The sequence below is a fragment of the Mauremys reevesii genome, linkage group 25 (genome assembly GCF_016161935.1).
Source record: "Mauremys reevesii isolate NIE-2019 linkage group 25, ASM1616193v1, whole genome shotgun sequence".
Taxonomy (NCBI): domain Eukaryota; kingdom Metazoa; phylum Chordata; order Testudines; family Geoemydidae; genus Mauremys; species Mauremys reevesii.
The window spans coordinates 8,105,035-8,129,601 of NC_052647.1; the positions used below are offsets into that span (position 1 = coordinate 8,105,035).

Genomic DNA, 24,567 nt, shown 5'->3' on the forward strand with positions numbered 1-24,567 from the left:
GAGTGGCCCCTTGGCACGTGAGTTTTGCAGCTGATGTAGTGCTCGTGGGGGAGAGAAAAGAGGAAGTGAAAGAAGATGCAGGTAGACATGGAGGTGCATATTGAAAGAAACAGCATGAAAATCAGCAGAAGAACTCACAGTACATGGTCTGTAGATTCAGTGCTCTCCTGCAGGAAGACAATGGGTGTGTAAGTCTGCGGACCAGCCACTAGCAAAGCTACAGAAGTTTTAGAAGGTTCAATATCAATTTGAAACCCCCTAGAAAATAATAAGTTGATAAGTTTGTTTATGAGGTTATGTGAAACAGTGTCAAAAGCCTTTCTAAGGTCAATATGACACATGCATCTGACGAAGTGAGTATTCACCCACGAAAGCTTATGTTCCAATATGTCTGTAAGGTGCCACAGGACCCTTTGTCGCTTTTTACAGATCCACACTAACACCGCTACCCCTGTGATACTTGACAAGGTGATAAAAAACAGTCAGCATGGATTTGTCAAGAACAAATCCCATCAAATCAACAGCTTTCTTTGGTAAGGTAACAAGCCTCGTGGATAGCTGAGAAGTAGTAGACATGGTATATATTGACCTTAGTAAGGCTTGTGACACTGTCTCACATAACCGCATAAACAAACAAGGGAAATACAACCTATATGGAGCCACTCTAAGGTGGGTGAATAACTAGTTGGAAAACCATTCCCAGAGAGTAGTTATCAGTGGTTCACAGTCAAGCTGGAAGGGCGTATCCAGTGGGGTCCTGCAAGGATCAGTTCTGGGTCTGGCTCTGTTCAGTATCTTCATCAATGATTTAGAGAATGGCACACAGAGAACACTTATAAAGTTTGTGAATAATACCAATCTGGGAGGGGTTGTAAGTGCTTTGGAGAATAGGATTAAAATTCAAAATGATCTGGACAAAGTGGAGAAGTGGTCTGAAGTAAATAGGATGAAATTCAACAAGGACAAATGCAAAGTTCTCCATTTAGGAAGGAACATTCAGTTACACACATTCCAAATGGGAAATGACTGCCTAGGAAGGAGCACTGTGGAAAGGGATCTATGGGTCATAGTGGACCACAAGCTAAATATGAGTCAACCATGTAAAGCTGTTCCAAAAAAAAGCGAATTTCATTCTGGGATGTATTAGCAGGAGTGTTGTAAGCAAGACATGAGAAGTAATTCTAACGCTCTACTCTGTTCTCATTAGGCCTCAATTGGAGTATTGTGTCCAGTTCTGGCACCACATTTCATGAAGGACGTGGACAAGTTGTAGAAAGTCCAGAGAAGAGTGAGAAAAGTGATGAATGGTCTAGAAAACACGACCTATGAGGGAAGATTGAAAAAATTGTGTTTGTTTAGAAAACACGACCTATGAGGGAAGATTGAAAAAATTGCATTTGTTTAGTCTGGAAAAAAGAAGATTGAGAAGGGACATGATAACAGTTTTCAAATAGATGAAGGGTTGTTACAAGGAGGAGGGAGAAGAATTGTTCTCCTTAACCTCTGACGATAGGACAAGAAGCAATGGGCTTAAATTGCAGCAAGGACAGTTTAAATTGGACACTAGAAAAAGTTTCTTGTCAGGATAATTAAGAACTAGAATAAATTGCCTAGGGAGATTGTGGAATCTCCATCACTGGAGATTTTTAAGAGCAAGTTGGACAAACACCTGTCAGGGATGGTCTAGATAATACTTATTCCTGTCATCACTGAACTCAACAAAAAACGTATAAGCAGACTGGGAAAGTCATGGAGTAAAGGGAGAGAAGTGAGGGAGTTCTCTGCGAAAGGAGAACGCCTGTCAAATAGAAAAGTAAGATCTAGAAGATGGTCATCAGGCCTGCACTTTTGTATGGTTCCAAAATCCGGGGACTGAGGAAGAGCCAGGAGCTATTCATGAAGACAGAGGAAGTGAAAATGTTAAAATGGATGCTTGGAGTTACAAGGACGGGCCATGTTCGACATGAGGGAATTAGGGCAAGTGAAAGTAGGACCAATGATAGAGAAGCAGAGGGATCCTCCACGCTCAGATGGTGTGGGCGTGTGACAAGAAGGTCAGAAGAACAAACAGGAAACAAGGTGCTAAACTTAGATGCAGAAGATAAGAGGATTGGGAGACTCCAGACTAGATGGGTGGCTCAGGCTGTCATACAAAAGGATGTGATGAGCTGTGGAGTTTCTAAGGAACTGCTTCAAGACAAACTGGAATGGAGAAGGACTTGAATAGCTGATCGCATGTAGATGGGACTAGCCTAGAAGGATGAGGAGGATCGAGTCCCAGGGATGAAAGGAACAAACACAGTATTGCTCTGATCTTGGATTGGGGTTTACACGGGTCACCGTAATAGCAACAGCAAAGGCTTTTGTCTGGGAATTTCCATATCGGTGGTAAAAAACACAGAGCAAAATCCCCAAGAAATGAACAATGGGGTCAAACGTACCTGCAGAGAGAAATTCCTGAACGTCTCTTTGATGGCCACGAACTGAACACTGGAGTTAATGCTGGGGACTTGGAGCGATGGGAAGAGAGGAGCAGTCGTTAGAGTTTTCACATCAGATTTTCATATTAACTCACTCCTGCCTAGGGGAAAAAACCCTTCTCTTCCCAGCCCCGATGGCTGCTCTCTGTCCACATGCCAGTCCTGCCCTGCCAATAGTTTAACATGTGGCTGCTACAAAACTCCCATCTCCCTCCCTTCCTCCCCGTCTCACTCTCTCTCTCCTCCATTTACACTCCACTTTGCCTGTCCCTGCTGCTCCTGTGGTTTGGTTCTGGACCCAGCTCCCAGTGGACGGGATTTGGGCGGCTGGACAGGCAGACTGGTAACTCCCGTCGTTGTTGTTGCACTGGGCTCTCTCTGTCCCCCCAGCTCCATACCTGAAGCAGCAGGCCTGGAGAGGGGGTGAAGAACCCCTGAGGCTGCAGAAGGAGCTGAGGTGCCCGGCGGGTGCAGAGGCACATGTGCAGGCTGCAGGGAGCAGAACTAATTGCTGGGCTGGGTGAGGGGCACAGAATGAATTAACCATAATGTGGGGGGATTGGTGGAGAAGCTGGAGGCTCCGCGCCGTCAGGAACCAGAGATCTCCTGCTGTATGGACAGAACCACTGTATCCTACCCAGGGGAGAATGGGCAGTGCGGGAATGGCCACCAGCACACGGGAGGGTGGCTTCATAAGTCAAAATACAGACCTGACACGATGAGATCATCTTTTTCAAAGGAAAAAATCCCACAATTTTGGGGCCAATCTACTGATTTTGGGGGTCTGACTCCTGATCTCTGCACTCCTGGGGTTGGTGACACTGAGATTCCCACCCAGAGGGCTTGGACAGCGCCCTCTCTGCTCCCTGCCAGCAGGAGCTGGGCCTGCTCTGAGTTCACATGGGAGGAGAGGGGAGCCACCAGAGCCTAACTGGCCTGGCCTCATAGTCACGGGATCTGGGCACTGAAATCACTGGGGGCTGGGAACGCCCAGCACATCTGATAGCCAGCAGGGGATCCCACTTGAGAGAAAACTTTTTTTGATGGCTTAAGCCCCCCACAGCCTAGGCCTCCTCCCGGTGGGTCCAGATTCTGCCCTCACACTGGGGTAAATCTGGAGATACTCTGGAACTGTGGCCAATGGGAGCTGCGGAGGCGGTGCCTGCAGGTGGAGGCAGTGTGCGGAGCCTCCTGACCCACCCCCCACGAGCCGCAAGGACCTGCCAGCTACTTCCGGGAGCAGTGCAGGGCCAGGGTAGGAAGAGAGCCTGCCTTAGCCCTGTTTTGCTGTCGACCGGGACCCACCGAGATAAGCGCCACCCGGCTGGAGCCCACATCCTTTACCCCCTCCCGCAACCCCAATCCTCTGCCCTAGCCGTGAGCCACCTCCCAGATCCCACACCCCTTACCACACTCCAACCCGCTACCGCAGCCCTGAGCTCCCTCCCTCACCCAAACTCCCTCCCAGAGCCTGCACCCCACAACCCTCCCCCCACAAACCCACCTGCACCCCAACCCCCTTCCCCAGGCTCAGCCCAGAGCCCGCACCCCCTCCCACACCCCAAACCCCTGCCCCATACAGGGCCGGCTCCAGGCACCAGCATTCCAAGCTGGTGCTTGGGGCGGCAATGTGCAAGGGGCGGCAGTCCCTATTGTTTTGTCCCCAAGCAGCGCGCTGAAACGCCTCCATGCCCCCCGTGGCAGGACCCACCTTGGCACAGGGTCGTGTTCCCGTTGGAGGGGATGTAGCCGGCCCGGCACTCACACTGGTAGCTCCCATTGGTGTTGATGCACATGGTCTTGGGCCCACAGATATCTGAGGTCTTGTTGCACTCGTCGATGTCTGAGAGGGGAAAGCGGGGGGGAGGGTGTCACACACAGCACGGCTGGGAGCGCATGGGGGTGAATGACATGGAGCCCCCAATTTTAGGGGGCTTAGTCTATCTGTCTGTCTGTCTGCTCCATCTAACTCCTCCCCCATTCAATTCTGCTTTCTTCCCTGCTATTTGGTGGCGATCCTTCCTGAGGAAGTAGGGGCAGGGCCCCCGAAGAAAGCTAATCTCTCCCCGATATTTATCTATAACGCTTCTGCTTCTCACAGAAATCCTTGTGGGTAAAATCCCCTTCGCCTGGACATCAGCAAACAAGTCAGTCAGTGGGGAGAGTCCAGAGCGCTCACGGATCCTTCCCTTGGGCCGTGTTCCAGCAGCTCTTTCTCTGACTCCCTTTCTCTCTCTTTCCCGTGGCAGCGTTTTGCTATTTCCCGCTACGCCCCTTCCCCTCGGTCGTTATTTGCATAAAGGCAGCACCCACAGCGCTGCACCCACACGGCCATAAAGAGCTTCTAGACTAAACAGACAAGAGGTGGGAGAGAAAACTGAGGCAGGGAATTGCCCAAGGACACCCAGCAGGAACAGAGCTGGGACTAGAACCCAGTTCTCATAGCTTATCTACTAGACCTGTCCCTTTCAGCTTGTGCCCACCAGAGAAGGACAAGAATGTGTCTCCCCTGCCTCACCATGCAGATTTACCCTCTGCTCCCCCTCACTGGGAAGAGCTTTGTGTCCCCTGGCTCACGGCCGGGAGTGCATCAGGGCTGGAAAAAATCCCTTGTTCCTTTGGCAGAAAACTTAACTTTTGCTCCATTGTAAAACCTCTTGGAAGGCAACGAGCCTACGCCATGCCTGTGAGGGGACCTGTATGTGCTGACCTCTTCATGATGATGCTGTGCGTCAGAACAAGGAGAGAGCAAGTTTGTCCTGCTCTAGTGGCTGGTTCCCATAAGTAGATAACAGCCTGCTACAATGACTGGCTAATGGAGTTACTCCCTTATCTCCAGCAGCTGAGATGTGTCCTTTCAGCAGACAGGTCCTGGGTTTGATTTCTGCTGATGACCCAAGCTGGTTCCTTTGGGATGTCAGCTCCTTCCCCAGCCTTAGCAGCTGCTGAGGGTTCGGTTAATGGGTTCCAGAAACCTGTGAGCCTTTTGTCCAACAGAGTCCTCGGCTCCTTCTCAGCCCAGTTTGCTTTGCAAAGACCTGACCTTCCCCCACCACAGAGCTCTGCTATGAAAGAGCATCTTGGGCTCTGATTGCAGGTTTGGGGGGATGTTGCAGCTTCTAACAACCTCCCCTACTCTCGTGCCTCGGTGGAATTATGCAGCATGACAAGAGACATGTCGACCTTCAGTCCCTGGGCTCAGTTTCCAATTTGTAAGACAGGCTGGGAGTCAGAACAGACACTTTGCCCGGGTGGGGCGCAGAGAAAGAGCGAGACCTCAGGGCAACCTGGTTAGTTTCCCCATCCAGGCATGTGGGTTAGTTTCAGAGATCCTAGGTCAGTTCAGTGATGGTGCATTAACAGCATCGCCAACGCCAAGCAATCAATAAAAGCCCCAAACCGTGAGTCAGGCTGCAAAAAAGTCACGAGATCGGTTTAAAAACTGCAAGATTTTTTTAAAGTCCATTTTGGCTTTGTTTTGGTTGACTCTGGTTTGGGAGCTGTTGGTCACCCCAGCGTAACATTTTGCAGTTTTTCCTCCACCATGTGGACCTGGCCCTAATTTTGATTTTAGCCAAAAGCAGAATCACGTGACTCCAGGAGGTGGGGCTTTAAGGCAACGCCACGCGTTAGCAACACTGCAGAAAGGCCAGAAGCAGCATGCCTTTGTCACAATTGTTTCCAGCTCCTGTTGTACCTGTGCAGATCTTACACGTATCCTTTTGACTCTTTCCAAATCTCCAACTGCATTTACACATGTAACTCCCTGGCATGTTGTCATAAACATACAGCTAAGGGTAGCATAAAATCCCTCCTTTACCTGTAAGGGGTTAAGAAACTCAAATAACCTGGTTGGCACCTGACCAAAAAGACCAATAAGAAAAGAAGATACTTTCAAATCTGGGAGGGGGAAGGTTTTATTGGTGCTCTCCTTGTTGTGCTCTCTTGGGACAGAGAGAGGGACCAGGCAGGAAAAAATCATCTCCTAAAACCATACCTGAAATAAGCATCTAAGATTATAAAAATTGTAAGTAAAGCAAGGAAATGTGTTAGATTATCTTTTGTTTTAGCTTGTGTATTTTCCCTATGCTAAGAGGGAGGTTTATTCCTGCTTTTGGAAATTTGAAGTTGAGCCTAGAGGGGAATCCTCTGTGTTTTAAATCTTTTTATTACTCTGTAAAATTACCTGCCATCCTGATTTTACAGAGGTGCTTCTTTTACCTTTTTCTTTATAATAAAGTTCTTCTTTTAAGAACCTGATTGATGTTAGTGTCCTAAAGATAAAGGGTCTGCTCTGCACTTTTATTAAAGACAATTGGTTAGTATATTATTCTCAAGCCTCCCCCAGGAAAGGGGGTGAAGGGGTTTGGGGGACTATTTGGGGTAAACTGGGACTCCAAGTGGCCCTTTTCCCTGGATGTTTGTCTAAATCACTTGGTGGTGGCAGCAAGGACAAAGAAACGATTTGTGCCTTGGGGAAGTTTTAACCTAAGTGGTTAGAAAGACGCTTAGGGGGTCTTTCATGCAGGTCCCCATATCTGTACCCCAGAGTTCAGAGCGGGGAGGGAACCTTGACACATGTTGATGCAGTTCCCGTGGGGCTCACAGATTGTGGCGTTTCGCTGGCACTCGTCAATGTTTGCAAGGGAAGAGAAAGCGCTGGGCCAGGCTGATCTAGGAGCTGGACCTTGGGCACTGGGTGACGGGGCTGGTTAGAGCCAGGAGTTCGGTTACTGGGTCAGCGAACGGGAGCAAGTGGCTATTGTCCGGAATGAGCCGCTCCAGCTGGGAAGGGAAAAGCAGCCCTGGCGGGACATGCGCCTGCTGCTTCCTAAAGTTATCGAGCAGATCTGGCGATGCCCAGTGCTGCAATATCAGTGCAGACAGCAATGCCTGAATGAGCCGCCCGCCCCTGGAGGGGACAAATGGGGAGCTGCTTTGGAGGAAGGGGATAGAGAATAACATGAGGGCTGGTCTAATGCCTGGATATCAGTCAATGGGGTGAACCTCCTCTGCACCCCACGGGCTGCCCTGGGCACCCCCTTGCACACAGAGCAGTGCAGAACCAGAGGGGTTCAGAGACAGGCAATGAGAATGATCAGGGGCCTGGAAAATCCTGCTATGGAGAGAGATTGAAAAGACTGGGACTGTCACCTTAGAGTGAACGTAAGAGGTGATGGGTTAAGAGTCTATAAATGACTGATGGGGATAGAGAAGGGAGATGGGGAGCTTCTGTTCTCCCCAAGTCATAACACAAGAGCAAGGGCCAGTCAGGGAAGTTAGAAGAGGGGAAATTCGGAACGGAGCCAAGGAAAGGCTGTTTCACGCAATGTGCGATTAGCCTGTGGAACTCCCCACCACAGGAGTCACTGAGGCCAAGAATTTAGTAAGATTCAAGGAGCGACTGGACATTCATATGGATGATGAGAACAGCTAGTGTGATCATAGTTAAAAGGCACAAACGTTTGGGAAGAGGGAGAAAACCTCCTGCTGTGGGGCTTCAGCCCAGCTGAGTATTAGAGACCAGGAAGTAAAGGCAGATTATCCCCCAGCTGCCACTGCAGGGCTCTTCCACTGTCCTCTGCAGCATCTGGATTTGGCCCGTTGGAGCCGGGATACCAGGCTAGATGGGCCTCAGCTCTGATCCCGTCTGTACCGTGCAAGTGCCAGCGTTACTTGTGTCTCAGCCTGGCCTGCACCATGGTTTTGCCTCTTCAGAGGCTGAGCTGCTCCCGGGGCAGACTGAACCATGTAAGAATCATAGACTCATAGAGTATCAGGGTTGGAAGAGACCTCAGGAGGTCATCTAGTCCAACCCCCTACTCAAAGTAGGACCAATCCCCAACTAAATCATCCCAGCCAGGGCTTTGTCAAGCCTGACCTTAAAAACATCTAAGAAAGGAGCTTCAACCACCTTCCCAGGTAACTCATTCCAGTGCTTCACTACACTCCTAGTGAAAAAGTTTTTTCCTAATATCCAACCTAAACCTCCCCGACTGCAAAGTGAGACCATTACTCTTTGTTCTGTCCTCTGCTACCACTGAGAACAGTCTAGATCCATCCTCTTTGGAACTCCCTTTCAGGTAGTTGAAAGCAGCTATCAAATCCCCCCTCATTCTTCTCTTCTGCAGACTAGATAATCCCAGTTCCCTCAGCCTCTCCTCATTAAGTCATGTGCTCCAGCCCCCTAATAATTTTTGTTGCCCTCCGCTGGACTCTCTCCAATTTTTCCACATCCTCCTTTTAGTTTGGGGCCCAAAACTGGACACAGTATCCAGATGAGGCCTCACCAACGCCAAATAGAAGGGAATGATTGCATCCATCAATCTGCTGGCAATGCCCCTACTTATAAAGCCCAAAATTATGTTAGTCTTCTTGGCAACAAGGGCACACTGCTGACTCATGTCCAGCATCTCATCCACTGTAACCCCTAGGTCCTTTCCTGCAGAATTGCTCCCTAGCCATTCAGTCCCTAGTCTGTAGCAGTGCATGGGATTCCTCCATGGACTCTGCACTTGTCCTTGTTGAACCTCATCAGGTTTCTTTCGGCCCAATCCTATAATTTGTCTAGGTCCTCTGTATCCTATCCCTACCCTCCAGCATATCTACCAGAGTCCATGCGGGATGAGAACGGAGATTCTGGACTAAGGCTGAGTTGCCCAGCACTGCAGCTATTCCCTGCCCCCCAGGACCCATGGGGAGGATCGGGGGTGGGGCTGGGGAACACTGTGCTGTGGCTATTCTCTCCTCAATGGGGCCCATAGGGGGCAGAGCGCACGGTGCTATTTCCATGGCCCAGACACGAGGCCCCTTCCCAGGCTCAGGGGGACACTAGCAGCCCAGATGCTGCGTGTTGGGGCCAGCGAGGGTCCCCTCCCCTCTCCCCAGCGCATCTCTGCAGCACAAGGAGTTTGCTCCGTGGGTCTGTTTATTGCCCATCCAAGCGCCAGGCACAGGGGTGAGCTTGGCCCCATGCTCTGCGGGAGCAGCACCAGGCCTGGAACGAGCATTTGTGTGTGCGAGGGGGGTCTCAGCAGGTGGGGTCTGGGGAGCTCACCCTGGCAGCTGTTCTCACTCGCGTGCGTGAACTTGGCTTTCCCAGAGCCATCGATGCATTTGCAGAAGTAATTCCCAGGCACATTGATGCAGTTTGCGTGTCCCTGGCACTCGTCAATATCTGCAACACAAGAGGGGATGTTCTTTACAGTCCTGCCAGGGAGACGTTCCTTTACCACCCACCTATACTGAGCTGGGTGATGGGACCCAGGTGACTGGGCCCCTGGGAGCTTAGCAGTCACAGACCTGATTCTCAGCTACGCTCAGGTTACACTAGGTTGCTCTGGCAGCAGAACAGCCAGTTGAGAATATGGTGCATTGAAAATTGTGTTAGCATTACAAGCTCTCACTTTACGTCTGCAAGGGGCTTTCGTGGACCTGCTGCTAGGGGCTTGTGTGACCAGGGCCGGCTCTAGGTTTTTTGCCACCCCAAGCAAAAAAAATTTTGGCTGCCCCCCGTCCCAGCCCTGGGCTCCCCCCCACACTCCTCTGCTGCCCCAGCCCTGGGCTCTTCCCCCCACTCACACTCCCTGCCGCCCCAGCGCTGTGCTTCCCCCTTCCCCCTACCAGTGCCCTACCCCCACCCCCTGGCGCCCCAGTCGTGGGCTTTCCCTTACCCCCCCACCAGTGCCCCCCACCCACACCCCCTGCTGCCCCAGCACTGTGCTTCCCCCTTCCCCCGCACACACGTCCTGCTGCCCCAGTCCTGGGCTCTCCCCCGCCCACCTGCACCCTCCTGCCGCCACAGCCCTGGGTCACTGGTAACTCGCTCCCAGGGCGGGTCATTCAGCCGGAATTTTAGATGTGCACAAAACACAGACAGGATTGGTTCCCATATGGTTACAGAACTGCAGTAAAGTGGAACAATTTTCAGCTTGTGGGATTGGAGGATATCTGGATGCATATTATAAGACTGTCCTCCATAAATGAGGAAAAGTTGAGGTGTCTTTATTATTCTTTTGTTCCACTCTTTCTTTCTATGGGGAATTTGCCAATGCAATATCACTGTCTTCCTTTTAAACAAACAAACAAAAAAAAAGCAATGGCTGTTGAAAATAGCAATTCCAGTCCTAATAACCACTGGGAAGCATTTCTTGCTCAGTTTTATCCTACTTTTTCTACAGCAAATTACAGTGGATCAGTATATTGGATTTGGGAGAAATGAAGTAACAGCTGCCCAAACTGAGCTTGAGCACTCCTGAATTTTGAGGTGTTCAAATCTGGAAGGCAGGTGCTGGGTGTGTGTGTGGGGCGGGGGAGCTGTGGGCTCTGCGCGGGAGCACGGCAGCATGTATGCAGCAGCGTGTCTGGCGCTGCGCAGAACCAGCCATGCTCATCTGAGTGGCACGGTAAGGGGGCTGGGGGGTTGGAGAAAGGGTAGGCAGTTCGGGGGGGGCAGTCAGGGACAGGGAGCTGGGGGTTGGATGGGGTGGAGGTTCGGGGGCAGCCAGGGGACAGGCAGCGGTTGGAGAGGCATGGGAGTCCCAGGGGTTTGTCAGGGGACAGTTAGGGGGTGGGGTCCTAGGTGGGAAGTTGGGGGGTCTCAGGAGGGGGCAGTTGGGGACAAGGAGAAGGGAGGCTTAGATGAGGGTGGGGTCCCAGGAGGGGGTGATCAGGGGACAAGGAGCAGCAGCGCTTAGATAGGGGGTGGGGTCCTGGGGGGCAGTTAGGGGCAGGGGTCCCAGGAGGGGGTGATCAGGGGACAGGGAGCGGGGGAGGGGTTGGATGGTTTGGGGTTTCTGTGGGGGGCAGTCATAGGGAGTGGATGGTGGCAGGGTGGGGCTCCCCTCCCTCCCCGTGGAGTGTCCTGTTTTTTGAATGTTAAAGTCTGGTCTCCCTACCACTCACAGCACTCACAGCAGGCTGCCGCATGAGGTCCCCCTCCTTCCTTTGCAGTTGGTAGTGACCAAGGGAATGCTGGGAAATGTAGTTCTTTCCCTGCTCTGGGACTGGCTCTATAGGCAGGGAGCTAACCAAGGAACTACAGCTCCCAGAGCCCCCTGTTGGTTCTGCCCCCCCTGCAAATGGGCTGCCCCAAGCAGGTGCTTGCTTTGCTGGTGCCTAGAGCCGCCCCTGCCTGTGACAAGCTTAAGCCCTGAAGTGGGAGCTTTTCCCTCCCTCCCAGAGTTATTGTCCATTAACTAGCACAGCTCCAGGCATTGTCATTCCCCTTAGAAATAGCCAGTCCCTCTTTAAAACTCGACACATTCACAGCTCCCTTGCCGCAGTGGCAGTGAGTTCCAGAGGCTAATGCTGCCCCGGGTGGAGGAGTATTTCCTTGTATCTGCTTTGAATTTGCCCCTTTTCAATTCAATTCAATCCACACACTGCCCCTTGCTCACTGGTCTTTCTAAAGCTCGTGATTGTCTAAGCTGATCTGATATTTTTTAATGCCTGGGATTGTCATCACGAGATCAACCATGCAATTTAGACCCACTGGAGCCGAGTTCAGTGCATAGCTGTGCAGGCCTGGAGCTAAGCATGTGCTTTGCTGACTAAGGGGGCTCAGGGAGCACAGACAGGGATCAGCACAAAGCAATTTAGCAGCTGGCAGCTTCCAGCATCCCCCGGTGGAGACACCAGCATGTGGGTATCCCCTGCCAGGGGACTGGCATTGGTGCATGCGCCAGCTTCACCAGCGCAAAGGGGTCTCCAAATCCACTGCACTGTGAGCCCAGAGAGACCTCTCAGTCTGTGCCCTGGGCAAACTCCCTGCCCTGGGGGACCGATGCGGAGCTGCCCAGCCTGTGTGGTCCTTCGCCATGCCAATGGAAGCCAGGGTGTCTGAGGGAAGCCTGGGGCTGGGCTGGCAATGCCAGTCCCAGCACATGCCCCTCACAGCGCAGCCCTGGGGGAGCGACATGGAGCTGGAGCAGAGAGAGGCTGGAGCAGGGGCCTGGTACAAGACCAGAACCAAAGTCAGCAGAAGTGACGCTCTGAGCAAAAGTCCAGCCCTGTGGGACACTGAGCCAGAAAGGGTTAAGCACCTTGCAGGCTAAATGACCCAAGTTCTGCCTTTGAAGCCACACTTGAATAAGCGCCGGGAGCTGTGTTTCGGGCTCTGGGGAAGCAGCGCGGTATCGGAGCAGCTGGTTTGTTGCTGGCTCAGTTAATCTAAGTATCAGAAATAACCAGCAGTTTGGGGGATTGTCGGCCCCACTCTGCAGTTTGCCCTGATGGAGCAATCTCAGTGTGGCCCCCCCAGGCACCAGTCACACCCTGTCACAAAGCAGAGGGTTGTCGGCAAGTTCACTGTCCAGTGCACGAACTCGGCACCGGTATTGCCGGCATTGCTACAACACAGTGACTGTGTAACCACATCCCAGCACCAGATTCCCCTGCCTGGCGCAGGATCAGATGGTTTGGTGGGTGGGGAATGTTTTGTCTGAAGCAGCAGGAGAAAGGCACAAGGGGGGTAACAAGCATGTTGTGAAACACACAAGCTGGGACGTCAGTTGTTTATCCCGGATGGTTTGTCTCAGTCTGTAACTGTCGGGGTCCATGGGCTCGGCTGGCAATGCCAGTCACAGCACATGCCCCTCCCAGCGCTGCCCACACGGGGAGCCTGGGGCAGTGGGAGGGTCCCTCGAACTAGTAGCTGCACCCCCTAGAGGCCAGAGGGGAGCATGGCTGCCTGCCCCCAGCGAAGCTCAAGCAATAGGGGACGGAGGCGAAGTCAAGAACGCTTTAGCCCAATTCCCAGAGCCGTTCCCAGGGCCACTTCCCAGGCTCAGCGGGGCACTAGCAGCTCAGATGCTGCGTGCTGGGGCCAGCGAGGGTCCCCTCCCTCCTCCCCAGCACATCTCTGCAGCACAAGGAGTTTGCTCCATGGGTCTGTTTCTAACCCTGAGGGTTTATTCCCCATCCAAGCGCTGGGCACAGGGGTGAGCCCGGCCCCATGCTCTGCAGGAGCAGGCGAGGGCCACATATCATCACAGCTGACGGCCTCGGGCCACTGCCAAAGACGGCAGCAGCCCCATGCCCCAGTGCAGCGCCAGGCCTGGAAGGAGCATTTGTATGTGCGAGGGGGGAATCTCAGCAGGTGAGGGCAGGGGAGAGTTCACCCCGGCAGCTGTTCTCCCTCACGTCCCTGAATTTGGCTTCCCCAGAGCTGAACTCGTAGCCATCACTGCAGGTGCAGTAGTATCTCCCAGGCACGTCGATGCACTTTGCGTTGAGGCCGCAGTCAGGCGGGCTCGGCCCCAGACACTCGTTAATATCTGTAATGCAAGAGGGGATGCTCTGTACAGTCCTGGCAGGGACACGTTCCCCGTATCACCCCCCAACCCCCACACTGAGCTGGGTGACGGGACCCAGGCGATCGGGGCCCTGAGAGGTTAATGATTAAGGGCCTGATTCTCAGTTACTCATTTTTGCTGCTGGAATGTCAGAAACAGCCTCCCCCCCTCCCCCGAGCCTCCTGTCTTAGGTACGGGGGGGGGTGGGGGTCGGGGGTCGGCCCCACAAACACCCACATCCCCCATGTGAGAGGAGGGTGGGGAGACGTCCCCCTGGGGCTCCAGGCTCCCTGTGTGTTGGGGGAGGGGTGACCAGCTGCCTCTCCTCTGCCCCCCTCCCTCCTTGGATCCCTGCGGGGTGGGGTGAGGGATAGTATAGCCAGCACTGCCCCATTCTCTCCTCTGGGCAGGGATCTGTGGGGCTTTTCTGCCCCTGGACACCCAGGGCCTGACTAGGGCTCAGGCTGGGATTCAGGTGGGTCAGCGTGATGCCCCCCCCCCACCGTGTGCCCAATTCACAGAGCCCAACACTCCTGGCTCCTGCTGCTCACTCTGGAGGCCCCGGTTCGATCCCCAGGAGGGCGGCCCTCACCCGAGCTGCTGCCCCTCCATCCCACAGCCGGGCTGAGCACCCCCAACAGGCCCTGGCGTCAGTGGAGTTGGCTGCTCTGGCCCTTAATGCCCTGCTCTGCCCCAGCCCCCGCAGGACAACGTGGGAGCCCCGTTACCATCACAGGTCTCTGTTGGGTCAGTGAAGAAGAAGCAATTCCCATGTGGCTGGTATCCATCCAGGCAGGTGCAGTGGGCACATGGGTCCCAGGTTTCAGTTCAGCCCAATTTTAGAGGGGGGGGCACCTACAAATGCCACTTCTAACATCTGCGCCATCAGGGGTTTGATTTGGGCTGGTCGATAACCCGGCCCTTGGCTACAAAGGGGACCTGCCCCTCACTCCAGCCCCCAGTGTAGAGCCCTCGGCCCCAGGGTCTATTCTCTGCTGGCCACGGGGCTGGGAAGGGAAGGGGAGGGCTACACAGGGGCCTTCTCCTCTCCCCTGCACGCACCCACCCTGTTCTATAAACCACATCCCAAGACACCCACGCCAAGGGGCTGCTCCCTGCTCCCCAGACCCCTGACTCTGCTCTCCTCCCACAAGGGAAAGGGGCTGGAGCGGGTGGAGGCTGGCGACCCTCACCCGTGCTGCTGCCCCCCCCCTCATTCCCCAGCCGGGCTGAGCACCCCCAACAGGCCCTGCAGTCAGTGGAGTCGGCTGCTCTGACCCTTAATGCCCTGCTCTGTCCCAGGCCCCGCAAGACAACGTGGGAGCCCCGTTACCATCACAGGTCTCTGTTGTGTCGGTGAAGAAGCGATTCCCCCTTGGCTGGTATCCATCCAGGCAGGTGCAGTGGGTGCTATTCACACACTTGGCGTTTGCTGGGCACAGCATATGGTTGTTGCAGTCCTCAGTGGTACCTGCAGGGACTGGAACAGCTGGGCTGGGTCAGCCAGTGCAGAGCGGTTCCCCACACACACACACACAGGGGGATCGACTCCTTTCACAAGCCACATTCACTGATTTTCGTCACAGACAGGCAGAGCCACCAGAGCCAGGCGTCGGTTCACGTGAAACGTTTTCGATCTAAATAATTTTTTCTCCTTTTTGTTGCTGTCGTCGTTACTCTCATTAGCGTCAATTTCAAACCAAAACCTCACTTTGAACCAGGAAATGAGAATTTTTCATTTTGTAAATTATTTCATCTCCCCACACACACACAATTTTTTTCTTGAGTAAAACCAAACATTCCTCTGAACCGAATCAGCATTTTCTGGCAAAAAATGGTTCCCTGGGAAATTCCTGCCCGGCTCTGCTCTGGATTGACTGAGAGCGGAATCGGGCATGAGGCTAGTTTGGATCATGAGCTGCCTCCCATGACCCAGATTGTGACCTGCCTACGGGGGGCTCCTGGATCCTTTAGCTGCCCAGTGTTTGGGGCTCCGCTGGGATCCGTCCCTCTGGCCAGCATGAGGGGAAGGGTCCCAGCGCAGTTTAGCAAGCTGCAGGGCTTGGGATGGGAGCGGGGGTGGGGGTGCAGCACTGGGGGACCCCAGTGGGTCAATGGGAATTTGTCTGAATCCCAACTTAGGATTCGCAGCAAAGACACAGAGTCCAAATCCCAAACGCCCCCTCTTCTCCTCTCCCCTGCACGCACCGACCGTGCTCTATAAACCCACCCCAAGAAGCCCACGCCAAGGGGCTGCTTCCGACTCGCCAGACCCCTGACTCTGCTCTCCTCCCACAAGGGGGAGGGGGCGGAGGCCGGAGCCCGGGCAGCCGGGAGCGCTGGGGAAGGTTAGCCAGGAGGAGTCAGTCTTACCTTGTATGCCATGATTCTGGGCCACGGTGCCCCACAGGCACAGAGCGATGCAGAGCCCTGGAAGGCAGAGAGACAGGGTGAGGCACCATGGGCAGATGATAACCAACACTCAGTGCCACTCTACCCAATGCCAGCACCCCCCACCCCGTCTGCCCAGAGCTGCCCCATGAACTCCCCCACAGACCCACTCCCAAGCCGTGCCCCCGGACCACACTCACTGGCAGCCCTGGGAGGTGACACTGTCTGCGGAGGGAGGAGCGCTCCAGCAGCAGGGCTGTGTGGGGCTGTCTCTCCCTTTGCTAGCCCTGCCCCGTGCTGGGACCTGAGAGTGGCAAAATTTGAATTTTTATGCACCCCATAGAATGCCGGCATCCCCAGGCACATGCCTATAGTGCTTAATTGGAAATCCGGCCCTGCCCATTGTGCCGGGTGGCACCCAGAGCCCACCAAAATCAGGGCCACATCATGCTCGGTGCTGCACAGACACACAGTGAGCCAGTCTGTGATCCAAAAAGTTCATGGCAATAGGCAAAGGGAGGAGCATTCTCTCCACTTTACAGATGGGGAAACTGAGGCACAGTGAAGGGTAACGACTTACCCAAGGTCACCCAGTGCATCCATGCAATGGACAAACCCCCTTGGAAAGGGGAAGCACTGGGGGGGGGGATGGGGCACAACACAGGCTGCTGTTGATCTGCTTTTTGATCAGGTATCGGCCCAGATCCGCCCCCTCCTGCTGGTGTTTATTTAGAGCCTGTTGCTCTGAGTCATTAACCACACGCGGGTGCAAAGAACCAGATGCTAAAGGACCTGGGGGCTGAGTGCCCGAGGTGCTGTGCAAAGGGGAAGCACAGCGGGCTGGGGAACCCCATTGTGCTTTCCTAGGACGGGAGCTAGAAAGGGGGCGCGGCTTTGAAATTCAGCTCTGGTCAATCTCCCCCAGGGAGACTCCGTGGAGGACGAGGGAGCTGGGGAGGTGACGGCATCACAGGTGCCCTGCGAGCGAAGGCCGAACCATTAATTCAGAGAGTCTAAGGCCAGGACGGGAGCAGGCTGATCCGGCCTCTCACACTACACGGGCCAAAAAATGACCCAGGTATTCCTGCATCCAGCCCATAGCTGGGGATGGAGCTGGCACAGAGCTTGAGAGAGGAGAGCCCGTCTGTTCTACTGAAAGTGATGGAAACGGCTGTTGTGTGTTCACATTGTCACCTGCCTGTGCAATAGCATGTTCACACTTGCGGCACTTGCAGCGGCATTCAAAGCAGTGCACTCTGGGCATCTATCCCACAGAACACCTCTTTCTCTTCTGCCACTCAGAGTTGTGGGAAAGCAGAGAGGGTCTGGGGGAATCTTGGGTCCTGGCAGAGTACCCCATTATGCATTGCTTCGCATCCCAGCATTCCCTGTGGTTCTGTCTGAATTTGGCACCATCTTTCAACAGTTTGTGTATTGCGCATCTTGCCTCTTCGGGTTGCAGGAATGGATCCCAACTGTTGACCAGTTTACTCCTTGCTCTGACCAACACGTCACAAGTGGCAGTGCAGTTATTCTTTAAATTACAAAGGCAAGAGGAGTGCGACATTGATTTCGCCATGGGTAGTAGCTACGATACGAGATTGCTTGTGGCATTCACGGAGGTGCTGACCACAGTGGAACACCGCTTTTGGCTCGGGAAACAAGCACTGAGTGGTGGGATCACATCGTGATGCACATCTGGGATGATGAGCAGTGGCTGCAGAATTTCTGATGAGGAAAGCCACATTCATGGGACTATCTGATGAGGTCACCCCAGCCCTGCGGCACAAGGACAGGAGAATGAGAGCTGCCCTGCCATTGGAGAAGTGTCTGGCGATTGCACTGTGGAAGCCGGCTACTCCAGAATGCTACTGATTGGTTGTTAACCAGTTTGGAGTGGAAAGTTGATCGTTGGACTCATGTTGATGGAAGTCTGCAGGGCCATTAATCACATCCCGCTCCAAAAGACCGTGACTCTGGGCAATGTGGGCGACATTGTGGATGGCTTTGCACAAATGGGCTTCCCTAACTGTGGAGGGGTGATGGATGGCACGATTATTTCAGTTCTGGCACCAGACTACTTAGCCACTGAGTACATTAATCTCAAGGGGTATTTCTCAATGGTTCTCCAGGTGCGTGTGGATCACCAGGGGCATTTCACAGACATTAACACAGGCTGGCATCCGACGAAGTGGGTATTCACCCACGAAAGCTCATGCTCCAAAACGTCTGTTAGTCTATAAGGTGCCACAGGATTCTTTGCTGCTTTTACAGATCCAGACTAACATGGCTACCCCTCTGATACTTGTGCATGACACAGGCATCTTTTGGAACACTGGCCTGTTCAGGAAGCCGCAAGCAGGAAGCCGCAAGCAGGAAGCCGCAAGCAGAAGATCACTGTAGGGGAAGTTGAAATGCCCATTGTGATCCTGGGAGATCCTGCCTACACCTTAATGTTGTGGCTTATGAAACCATACTCAGGGCAAATTGACAGCAGCAAAGAGTGGTACAACACCAGGCTGAGCAAGTGCAGAATAGCCATTGGATGTCCTTTGTTTCCATTTAAAAGGCCGCTGGTGCTGCCTCTGTGGAAAGCTGGACCTGGCTGATGGCAATATTCCCATGCTTATAGGCACATGCTGTATGATCAATAATATTTGTGAAGCAAAGGGTGAAAGCTTCACTCAGGGCTGGATTGTAGAGGCTCAGCACTTGAAGGCTGAGTTTGAACAGCCAGAGACCAGGGCTATTAGATGGGCGCAGCGCAGGGCCATAAGGATCAGAGACGCCTTGAGGCAGCAATTTGAAGCTGAAAGCCACTAATATTTTTTGCTATACTCAGGAGTGCAGTGCTTGCAATGCTAGGAGGTGATTGATGCAGACGATGCAATATGTGGGTTTAACGTAATGGTATGTTGCTTTGCAGGGCTCTTTTTACTTTCAATTAATAGAACAAAGATTGCTCTCAAACCAACACAATTCTTTTATTAAAAAACAACAACTGGAGGAGAGAGTCAAACAAATAAAAAACATCAGCAGTGAGGGGGATGGGGGAAGGGAAGGTCCCAGGAGGAGGAGGGGTCCTGGGAGGGCTAAAGATTTGTGTATGTCCAGGGATCATATCCAACCTTCTCCTTTGAAGTACAATGCAGCAGGGCCAAACTGCAGAGGGATGGGTGTTGAGTGCAACCCTCCTTCCCGCAACAACTCACTTCAGCAATTCCCAAAATCAAATCCACGTATTGGGGCCTCCTCTCCTGTTTGCACTTTGCCAACATCCAACAGCTGTGATTGGCTAGCCTCCACTGAGGTGGAAAAGAGCTCCTGGATGCATGCATCTCTGACCTCCGAGTCATCCTCTGCCTCTGTGTCCCCCTCCCACTCCACATCCTTGTCCAAGATTTCCTCCTACTGGCTCGGTTGACTTTTAACTGGCATGTGAGCCACTGAAGTATCCACAGTGGCCTTTGCAGTGGAGGTGGGGTCGCCACCGAGTATCACGTCCAGCTTTTTGTAGAACCGGCAGCTTGTGGGTGCAGCACCAGAGTGGCGGTTTGCCTCCTGCATCTTGTGATAGGCGTTCCGCAGTTCCTTCACTTTGACCCTGCACTGCAATGTGTCCTGGCCCCTTTCTGTCATGCATCGTGAAATCTGTCCGTAGGTATCATAATTCCTATGGCTGGAGCCCAGCTGGCACGGAACAGCCTCCTCTCCGCAAATGGTGATGAGGTTCAGCATCTCGGCATTGCTCCAAGTGGGAGATCGCCTGGTGTGTGGAGCAGGCATGGGCACTTAGAAAGATGTGCTGAGACCACTGCACGGGTCACCAAGCGAACAGGAAAGGGATTTCCAAAGGAATTTATGGGATGCGGATGATGGTTGGTCACCTGAGGGAAGGGCAGTAGAGTTCAAACCGATGACCAGAGAGGCAAGAACGAGCATTGTGGGACACCTCCCAGAGGCCAATTGAAGTGCTGGAATTGGCCAGGGTCTCTATACTGGCACCGACGCAGATAGCCTTTCGCCTCTTGTTGAGGTGTTTTTTTACAGTGCTACAACAGCACAGTTTCTGTGCACTAAGTGGCCTGGCAGTGTGTACGCCTTGGGAGTTACAGTGCAGAAAGCTGCTTTACTGCGCAGAAACTTGCCAGTGTAAACAGGGCCTAAGATGATTCCAGCAGTCATCCTGGGCAGGGATTCAGTGAAGAATGAAACCCGATTAACTCACTTCCCTGCCTTAAACAGGATTTAAATATGGCGGGAATCCTTTGTTTTCTAGTTTGATCCTCACCCCCTATTAGTGGAAAAATACTAGTAGTCCAGTACCAGGTGACATGATCCCATGACCCTGAAGTGTCAAAGCAGCATCCCAGGAAGCTTCTCAGGAAGGTGGGAGATTAGCATCTTCAAAGTTCTATTGTCCATCTTAAATGGCCAAATAAGGCTGGTTGCCTACTGTCTGGTGGATGTTCCCCAGGTATTACATAGTCAATATTCTTAAATTGATACATACATGCAAATAGGATAATCATATTCAGTAAATCATAGTCTTTCCAATGATACCTCACATTACCTATCTTGCATAGAACACATCTGTTATGCCAGTTTCATATCATAACAATATCCTATGAAGAATATGGGGTGTAACTTTCCATGACCTCTGTGACTTCTGCAGCAGCTGGTGTGGCTGGCCCTGGGCAGCCACTGCTGGAGCAGTTTTGGGCCACCGCACCTCCCAGCCGCAGCAGTAGTTTGGGTGTGGGAGGGGGCTCAGGGCTGGAGCAGGGGGTTGGTGTGTGGGGCGCTGCTTACATTGGGGAGGGGCTCCATAGAAGTGGTTGGCATGTCCATGCAGCTCCTACGTGGAGGGGCAGAGGGCTCTGCGCACTGCCTCTTCCTGCAGGCACCGACCCCGCAGCTCCCATTGGCTGTGGTTCCCAGCAAATAGGAGCTGTGGAGCCGGTGCTCATGGCAGGGTCAGTGCATGGAGCCCCCAGCCTTCCTCCCCCTCCAGGAGCTGCAAGTACAGCTCCTGTCAGCCCCACCAACCCTCCCCCCAGCACCAGCAGGGGTCCCGAACCATGTGCCGCCACCCCCCCAGCACCTGTGACATCCTTTCCAGGCTGCCCCCCTGGACCTGTGGTGTCCCCCGGGCCACCTCCTCCCAGCACCTGCTGCGCCCCCAGGCCACCTCCCAGGGCACCCATGGCTCCCCAGACCAAGTGTTAGTTAAGGGTATATAGTACAGGTCATGGACTGGTCACAGACCTGTGGTGAGAAGCATCTAAGTTTGTAAGGGCACTGAAAGTATTAAGATCAGCTTAGAATGTGTTTTGCTTTTATTTCATTTGACCAAATCTGACTTGTTCTGCTTTGACTTACAATCATTTAAAATCTATGTTTATACTTAATAAATTTGTTTGTTTATTCTACCAGAAGCAGTGCGTTTGGTTTGAGGCCTGTCAGAGACTCCCCTTGGGATAACAAGCCTGGTACATATCAATTTCTTTATTAAATTGATGAACCCATATAAGATTGTAGTTTCCAGGGCACATAACTGAACACTGCAAGATGGAGGTTCCTAGGATAGTGTCTGGGACCAGAGATATTGGCTAATGTCATTCAGCAGCAAAATCCAAGGAGCAGCTTACATGCCAGAGGCTGTGCGTGAACAGCCCAGGAGTGGGGGTTCTCACAGCAGAGCAGGGTAAGGCTGGTTCCCAGAGTCCAGGATTGGCGTGACCTAGCAGATCACCGGTCCAGATAACACCAGAGGGGAACGTCAAAACCCTTTAGCTCTTTGTTCTGGACACATGAATTCCAGTTACCAAAAGCGTGACGGCACCTCCTAGGCTTGTCCCATATATATTGTCCTTATCTTTGGGACATTCCAGTGAGAGTAACTTCCTGCCTGTTACTACGGTAGAACACCCATATGTGCTGATCCTGACAGTTTTCCTGGCTAATGCAAGGTGTTATGGGATGCTTAGCATAGGTGAACAAGACTATAGGAAGACACCGGCCACCATTCCAGGCCATGTAACTGATAGAAGTGTGTATACAAATAATGTTATATGCATTAAGCACATACTATCCATATTAATATAAGTAATGGGAATAATACCTATTGATCATATGATATATTATATTAGCCCGGCATATATTGGTGAACACTTCAGAAATTGATTTAACTCCCACCTAAACAATTCAGCTAGTCCTAATGACCCAGATCCAATGACCCCACCCCTCATTACAGTGCCAATAACCCCTTCGAGAGCTGCCAAGCCTGTGGCAGAGACACATTCTGTGAGACTCTCATGATGGGCACAAATGCGGCACATACAGCATTACATTCTGCCAGCCTGGGAACTTAATGGTTAACACTTGAGTGCTGCCTGGTGGCAGAGAGGAGAACAGAACGAGGAGGAGAAATACTTGAGAGAAATAAAAAATAAATATGCATTTTAAAAATGTTATACACAGAAATAAGCAACAGAGAAAGAGAGAGAGAGAGAGAGAGAGAGAGAGAGATGTCTCCTGGCCCCTGTCTATGAACCAAATTTTGCTTATTTACCCCCACTTGATTCTGGTGTTAAACCAATGAATCCAATTATTTCATTAATAACTATTATTACTATCATAATATTTTCGAATCCCAGCTTTGTGCCCCTACAGAAAGCTGCCTCAACCAGCTACCTGGAAATTCCCCTTGGGTACTGGGTCTATGTTACAGCCCCCAGGCACAGTGGGCATTCCAGAGGTGAGTGGTGTGGCCAACGTACTCCTACACTCTGGCTCTTGCCAGCTGCTGGACTGGTCTCTTGTGGCTACGGACAGTTGAGGATGAATCAGGGAAGGCTTTGGGCTGCTCTGCTTCCAGGGACCAGACTGATCTGCAATTATTCCTTGGGATTCAGTAGCTGTGAAAGTAGTGGAAAACCATCAGTGATAAATGAAGTGGGGTGTAGCCCCCTTTGATGGACACCCAGCCAGCCAGTTAGCTGTAAAATCCCTCTTGGTAACTGTTCTCTGCTTGCTTTACTGGTACAGGGTTAAAAAGTCCCCAAGGTTAAAAAAGAAAAGTGGACTCCTGACCAAAAGAGCCAATGGGAAGGCTAGAACTTTTTAGAATTAGGAAAGAAACTTTCCCTTTGTCTGTTGTTCTCCGGAGAAGGAGACAGGGAGCAGCAATGCTGCGTAAGGCTTGAACCAGGTATGAAAACTCATCAGATCATACCTAGAATTACTTATTTAAAACCCTCCAAATATGTAAGTAAATTAGGAATGTTTAGCTAGACGTGATCAGGTTTATTTCTGTTTATTTTGGCTTGTAGATCTCATCTGGGCTAACCCCAGATGCTTTTGTTTGCTTGTATCCTTTAAGCTATTTTGGGTGCTTCATTTTTGTAATTGTTTCTTTTAAGATCTAGCCAAAAATTCTACGTCCCAGAAGTATTTTTTTCCTTTTTGTTTTTAATAAAATTTACCTTTTTTAAGAACAGGATTGGATTTTTGGTGTTTCAAGAAGTTTGTGATTGTTGTTTGATTAGCTTATTTAATAACAATATAACATTAGGGATCTATTATCGGCCACCTGACCAGTACAGTGACCGTGATGATTAAATGCTAAGGGGAATTAGAGAGGCTACCAAAATTAAGAACTCAATAATAGTGGGGGATTTCAATTATCCCCATATTGACTGGGAACATGTCACCTCAGGACGAAATGCAGAGACAAAACTTCTCGATACTTTAAATGACTGCTTCTTGCAGCAGCTGGTACGGGAACCCACAAGGGGAGAGGCAATTCTCAATTTAGTCCTGAGTGGAGCGCAGGAGCTGGTCCAAGAGGTAACTATAACAGGACCGCTTTATAAGAACACTTAACATCCCTGTGGTGGGAAGAACATCTCAACAGCCCAACACTGTGGCATTTAATTTCAAAAAGGGGAACTATGCAAAAATGAGGGGGTTAGTTAAACAGAAGTTAAAAGGTACAGTGACTAAAGTGAAATCCTTGCAAGCTACATGGACGCTTTTTAAAGACACCATAATAGAGGCCCAACTTAAATGTATACCCCAAATTAAGAAACACAGTAAAAGAACTTAAAAAGAGCCACAGTGGCTTAACAACCATGTAAAAGAAGCAGTGAGAGATAAAAAGGCATCTTTTGAAAAGTGGAAGTCAAATCCTAGTGAGGTAAATGGAAGGGAGCATAAACACTGTGCAATTAAGTGTAAAAACCTAATAAGAAAAGCCAAAGAGGAGTTTGAAGAACAGCTAGCTCAAAACTCCAAAGGTAATAATTTTTTTTAAGTACATCAGAAGCAGGAAGCCTGCTAAACAACCAGTGGGGCCCCTGGATGATCGAGATACAAAAGGACGATAAAGTCATTGCGGA

General features: G+C 51.8%; 2 protein-coding genes across 14 annotated transcripts in view; one reads left to right on the plus strand and one right to left on the minus strand.

Annotated features, from left to right (window-relative positions):
* The window catches only part of LOC120391375 (adhesion G protein-coupled receptor E3-like), a 326,462-nt gene that overhangs the window by 283,637 nt on the left and 18,258 nt on the right, over nt 1-24,567 (minus strand). For 3 of the 13 annotated variants that reach the window (XM_039515002.1, XM_039515003.1, XM_039514999.1), the window contains exons 2-7: nt 16,148-16,204; nt 15,108-15,263; nt 13,601-13,756; nt 9,538-9,657; nt 4,192-4,323; nt 2,442-2,509 (exon numbers count right to left, since the gene is read on the minus strand). In XM_039515002.1, coding sequence (XP_039370936.1) covers nt 2,442-2,509; nt 4,192-4,323; nt 9,538-9,657; nt 13,601-13,756; nt 15,108-15,263; nt 16,148-16,204 — 689 coding nt within the window. Of the gene's footprint in view, nt 1-2,441; nt 2,510-4,191; nt 4,324-9,537; nt 9,658-11,377; nt 11,419-12,523; nt 12,743-13,600; nt 13,757-15,107; nt 15,264-16,147; nt 16,205-24,567 lie in introns of those variants that run through there. The other 10 variants (XM_039515001.1, XM_039515000.1, XM_039515005.1 and 7 more) reach the window with 8 other exon arrangements.
* Nucleotides 1-24,567, plus strand: part of LOC120391415 (A.superbus venom factor 1-like) — a 176,260-nt gene that overhangs the window by 133,250 nt on the left and 18,443 nt on the right. The gene's annotated exons all lie outside the window — the stretch shown is intronic.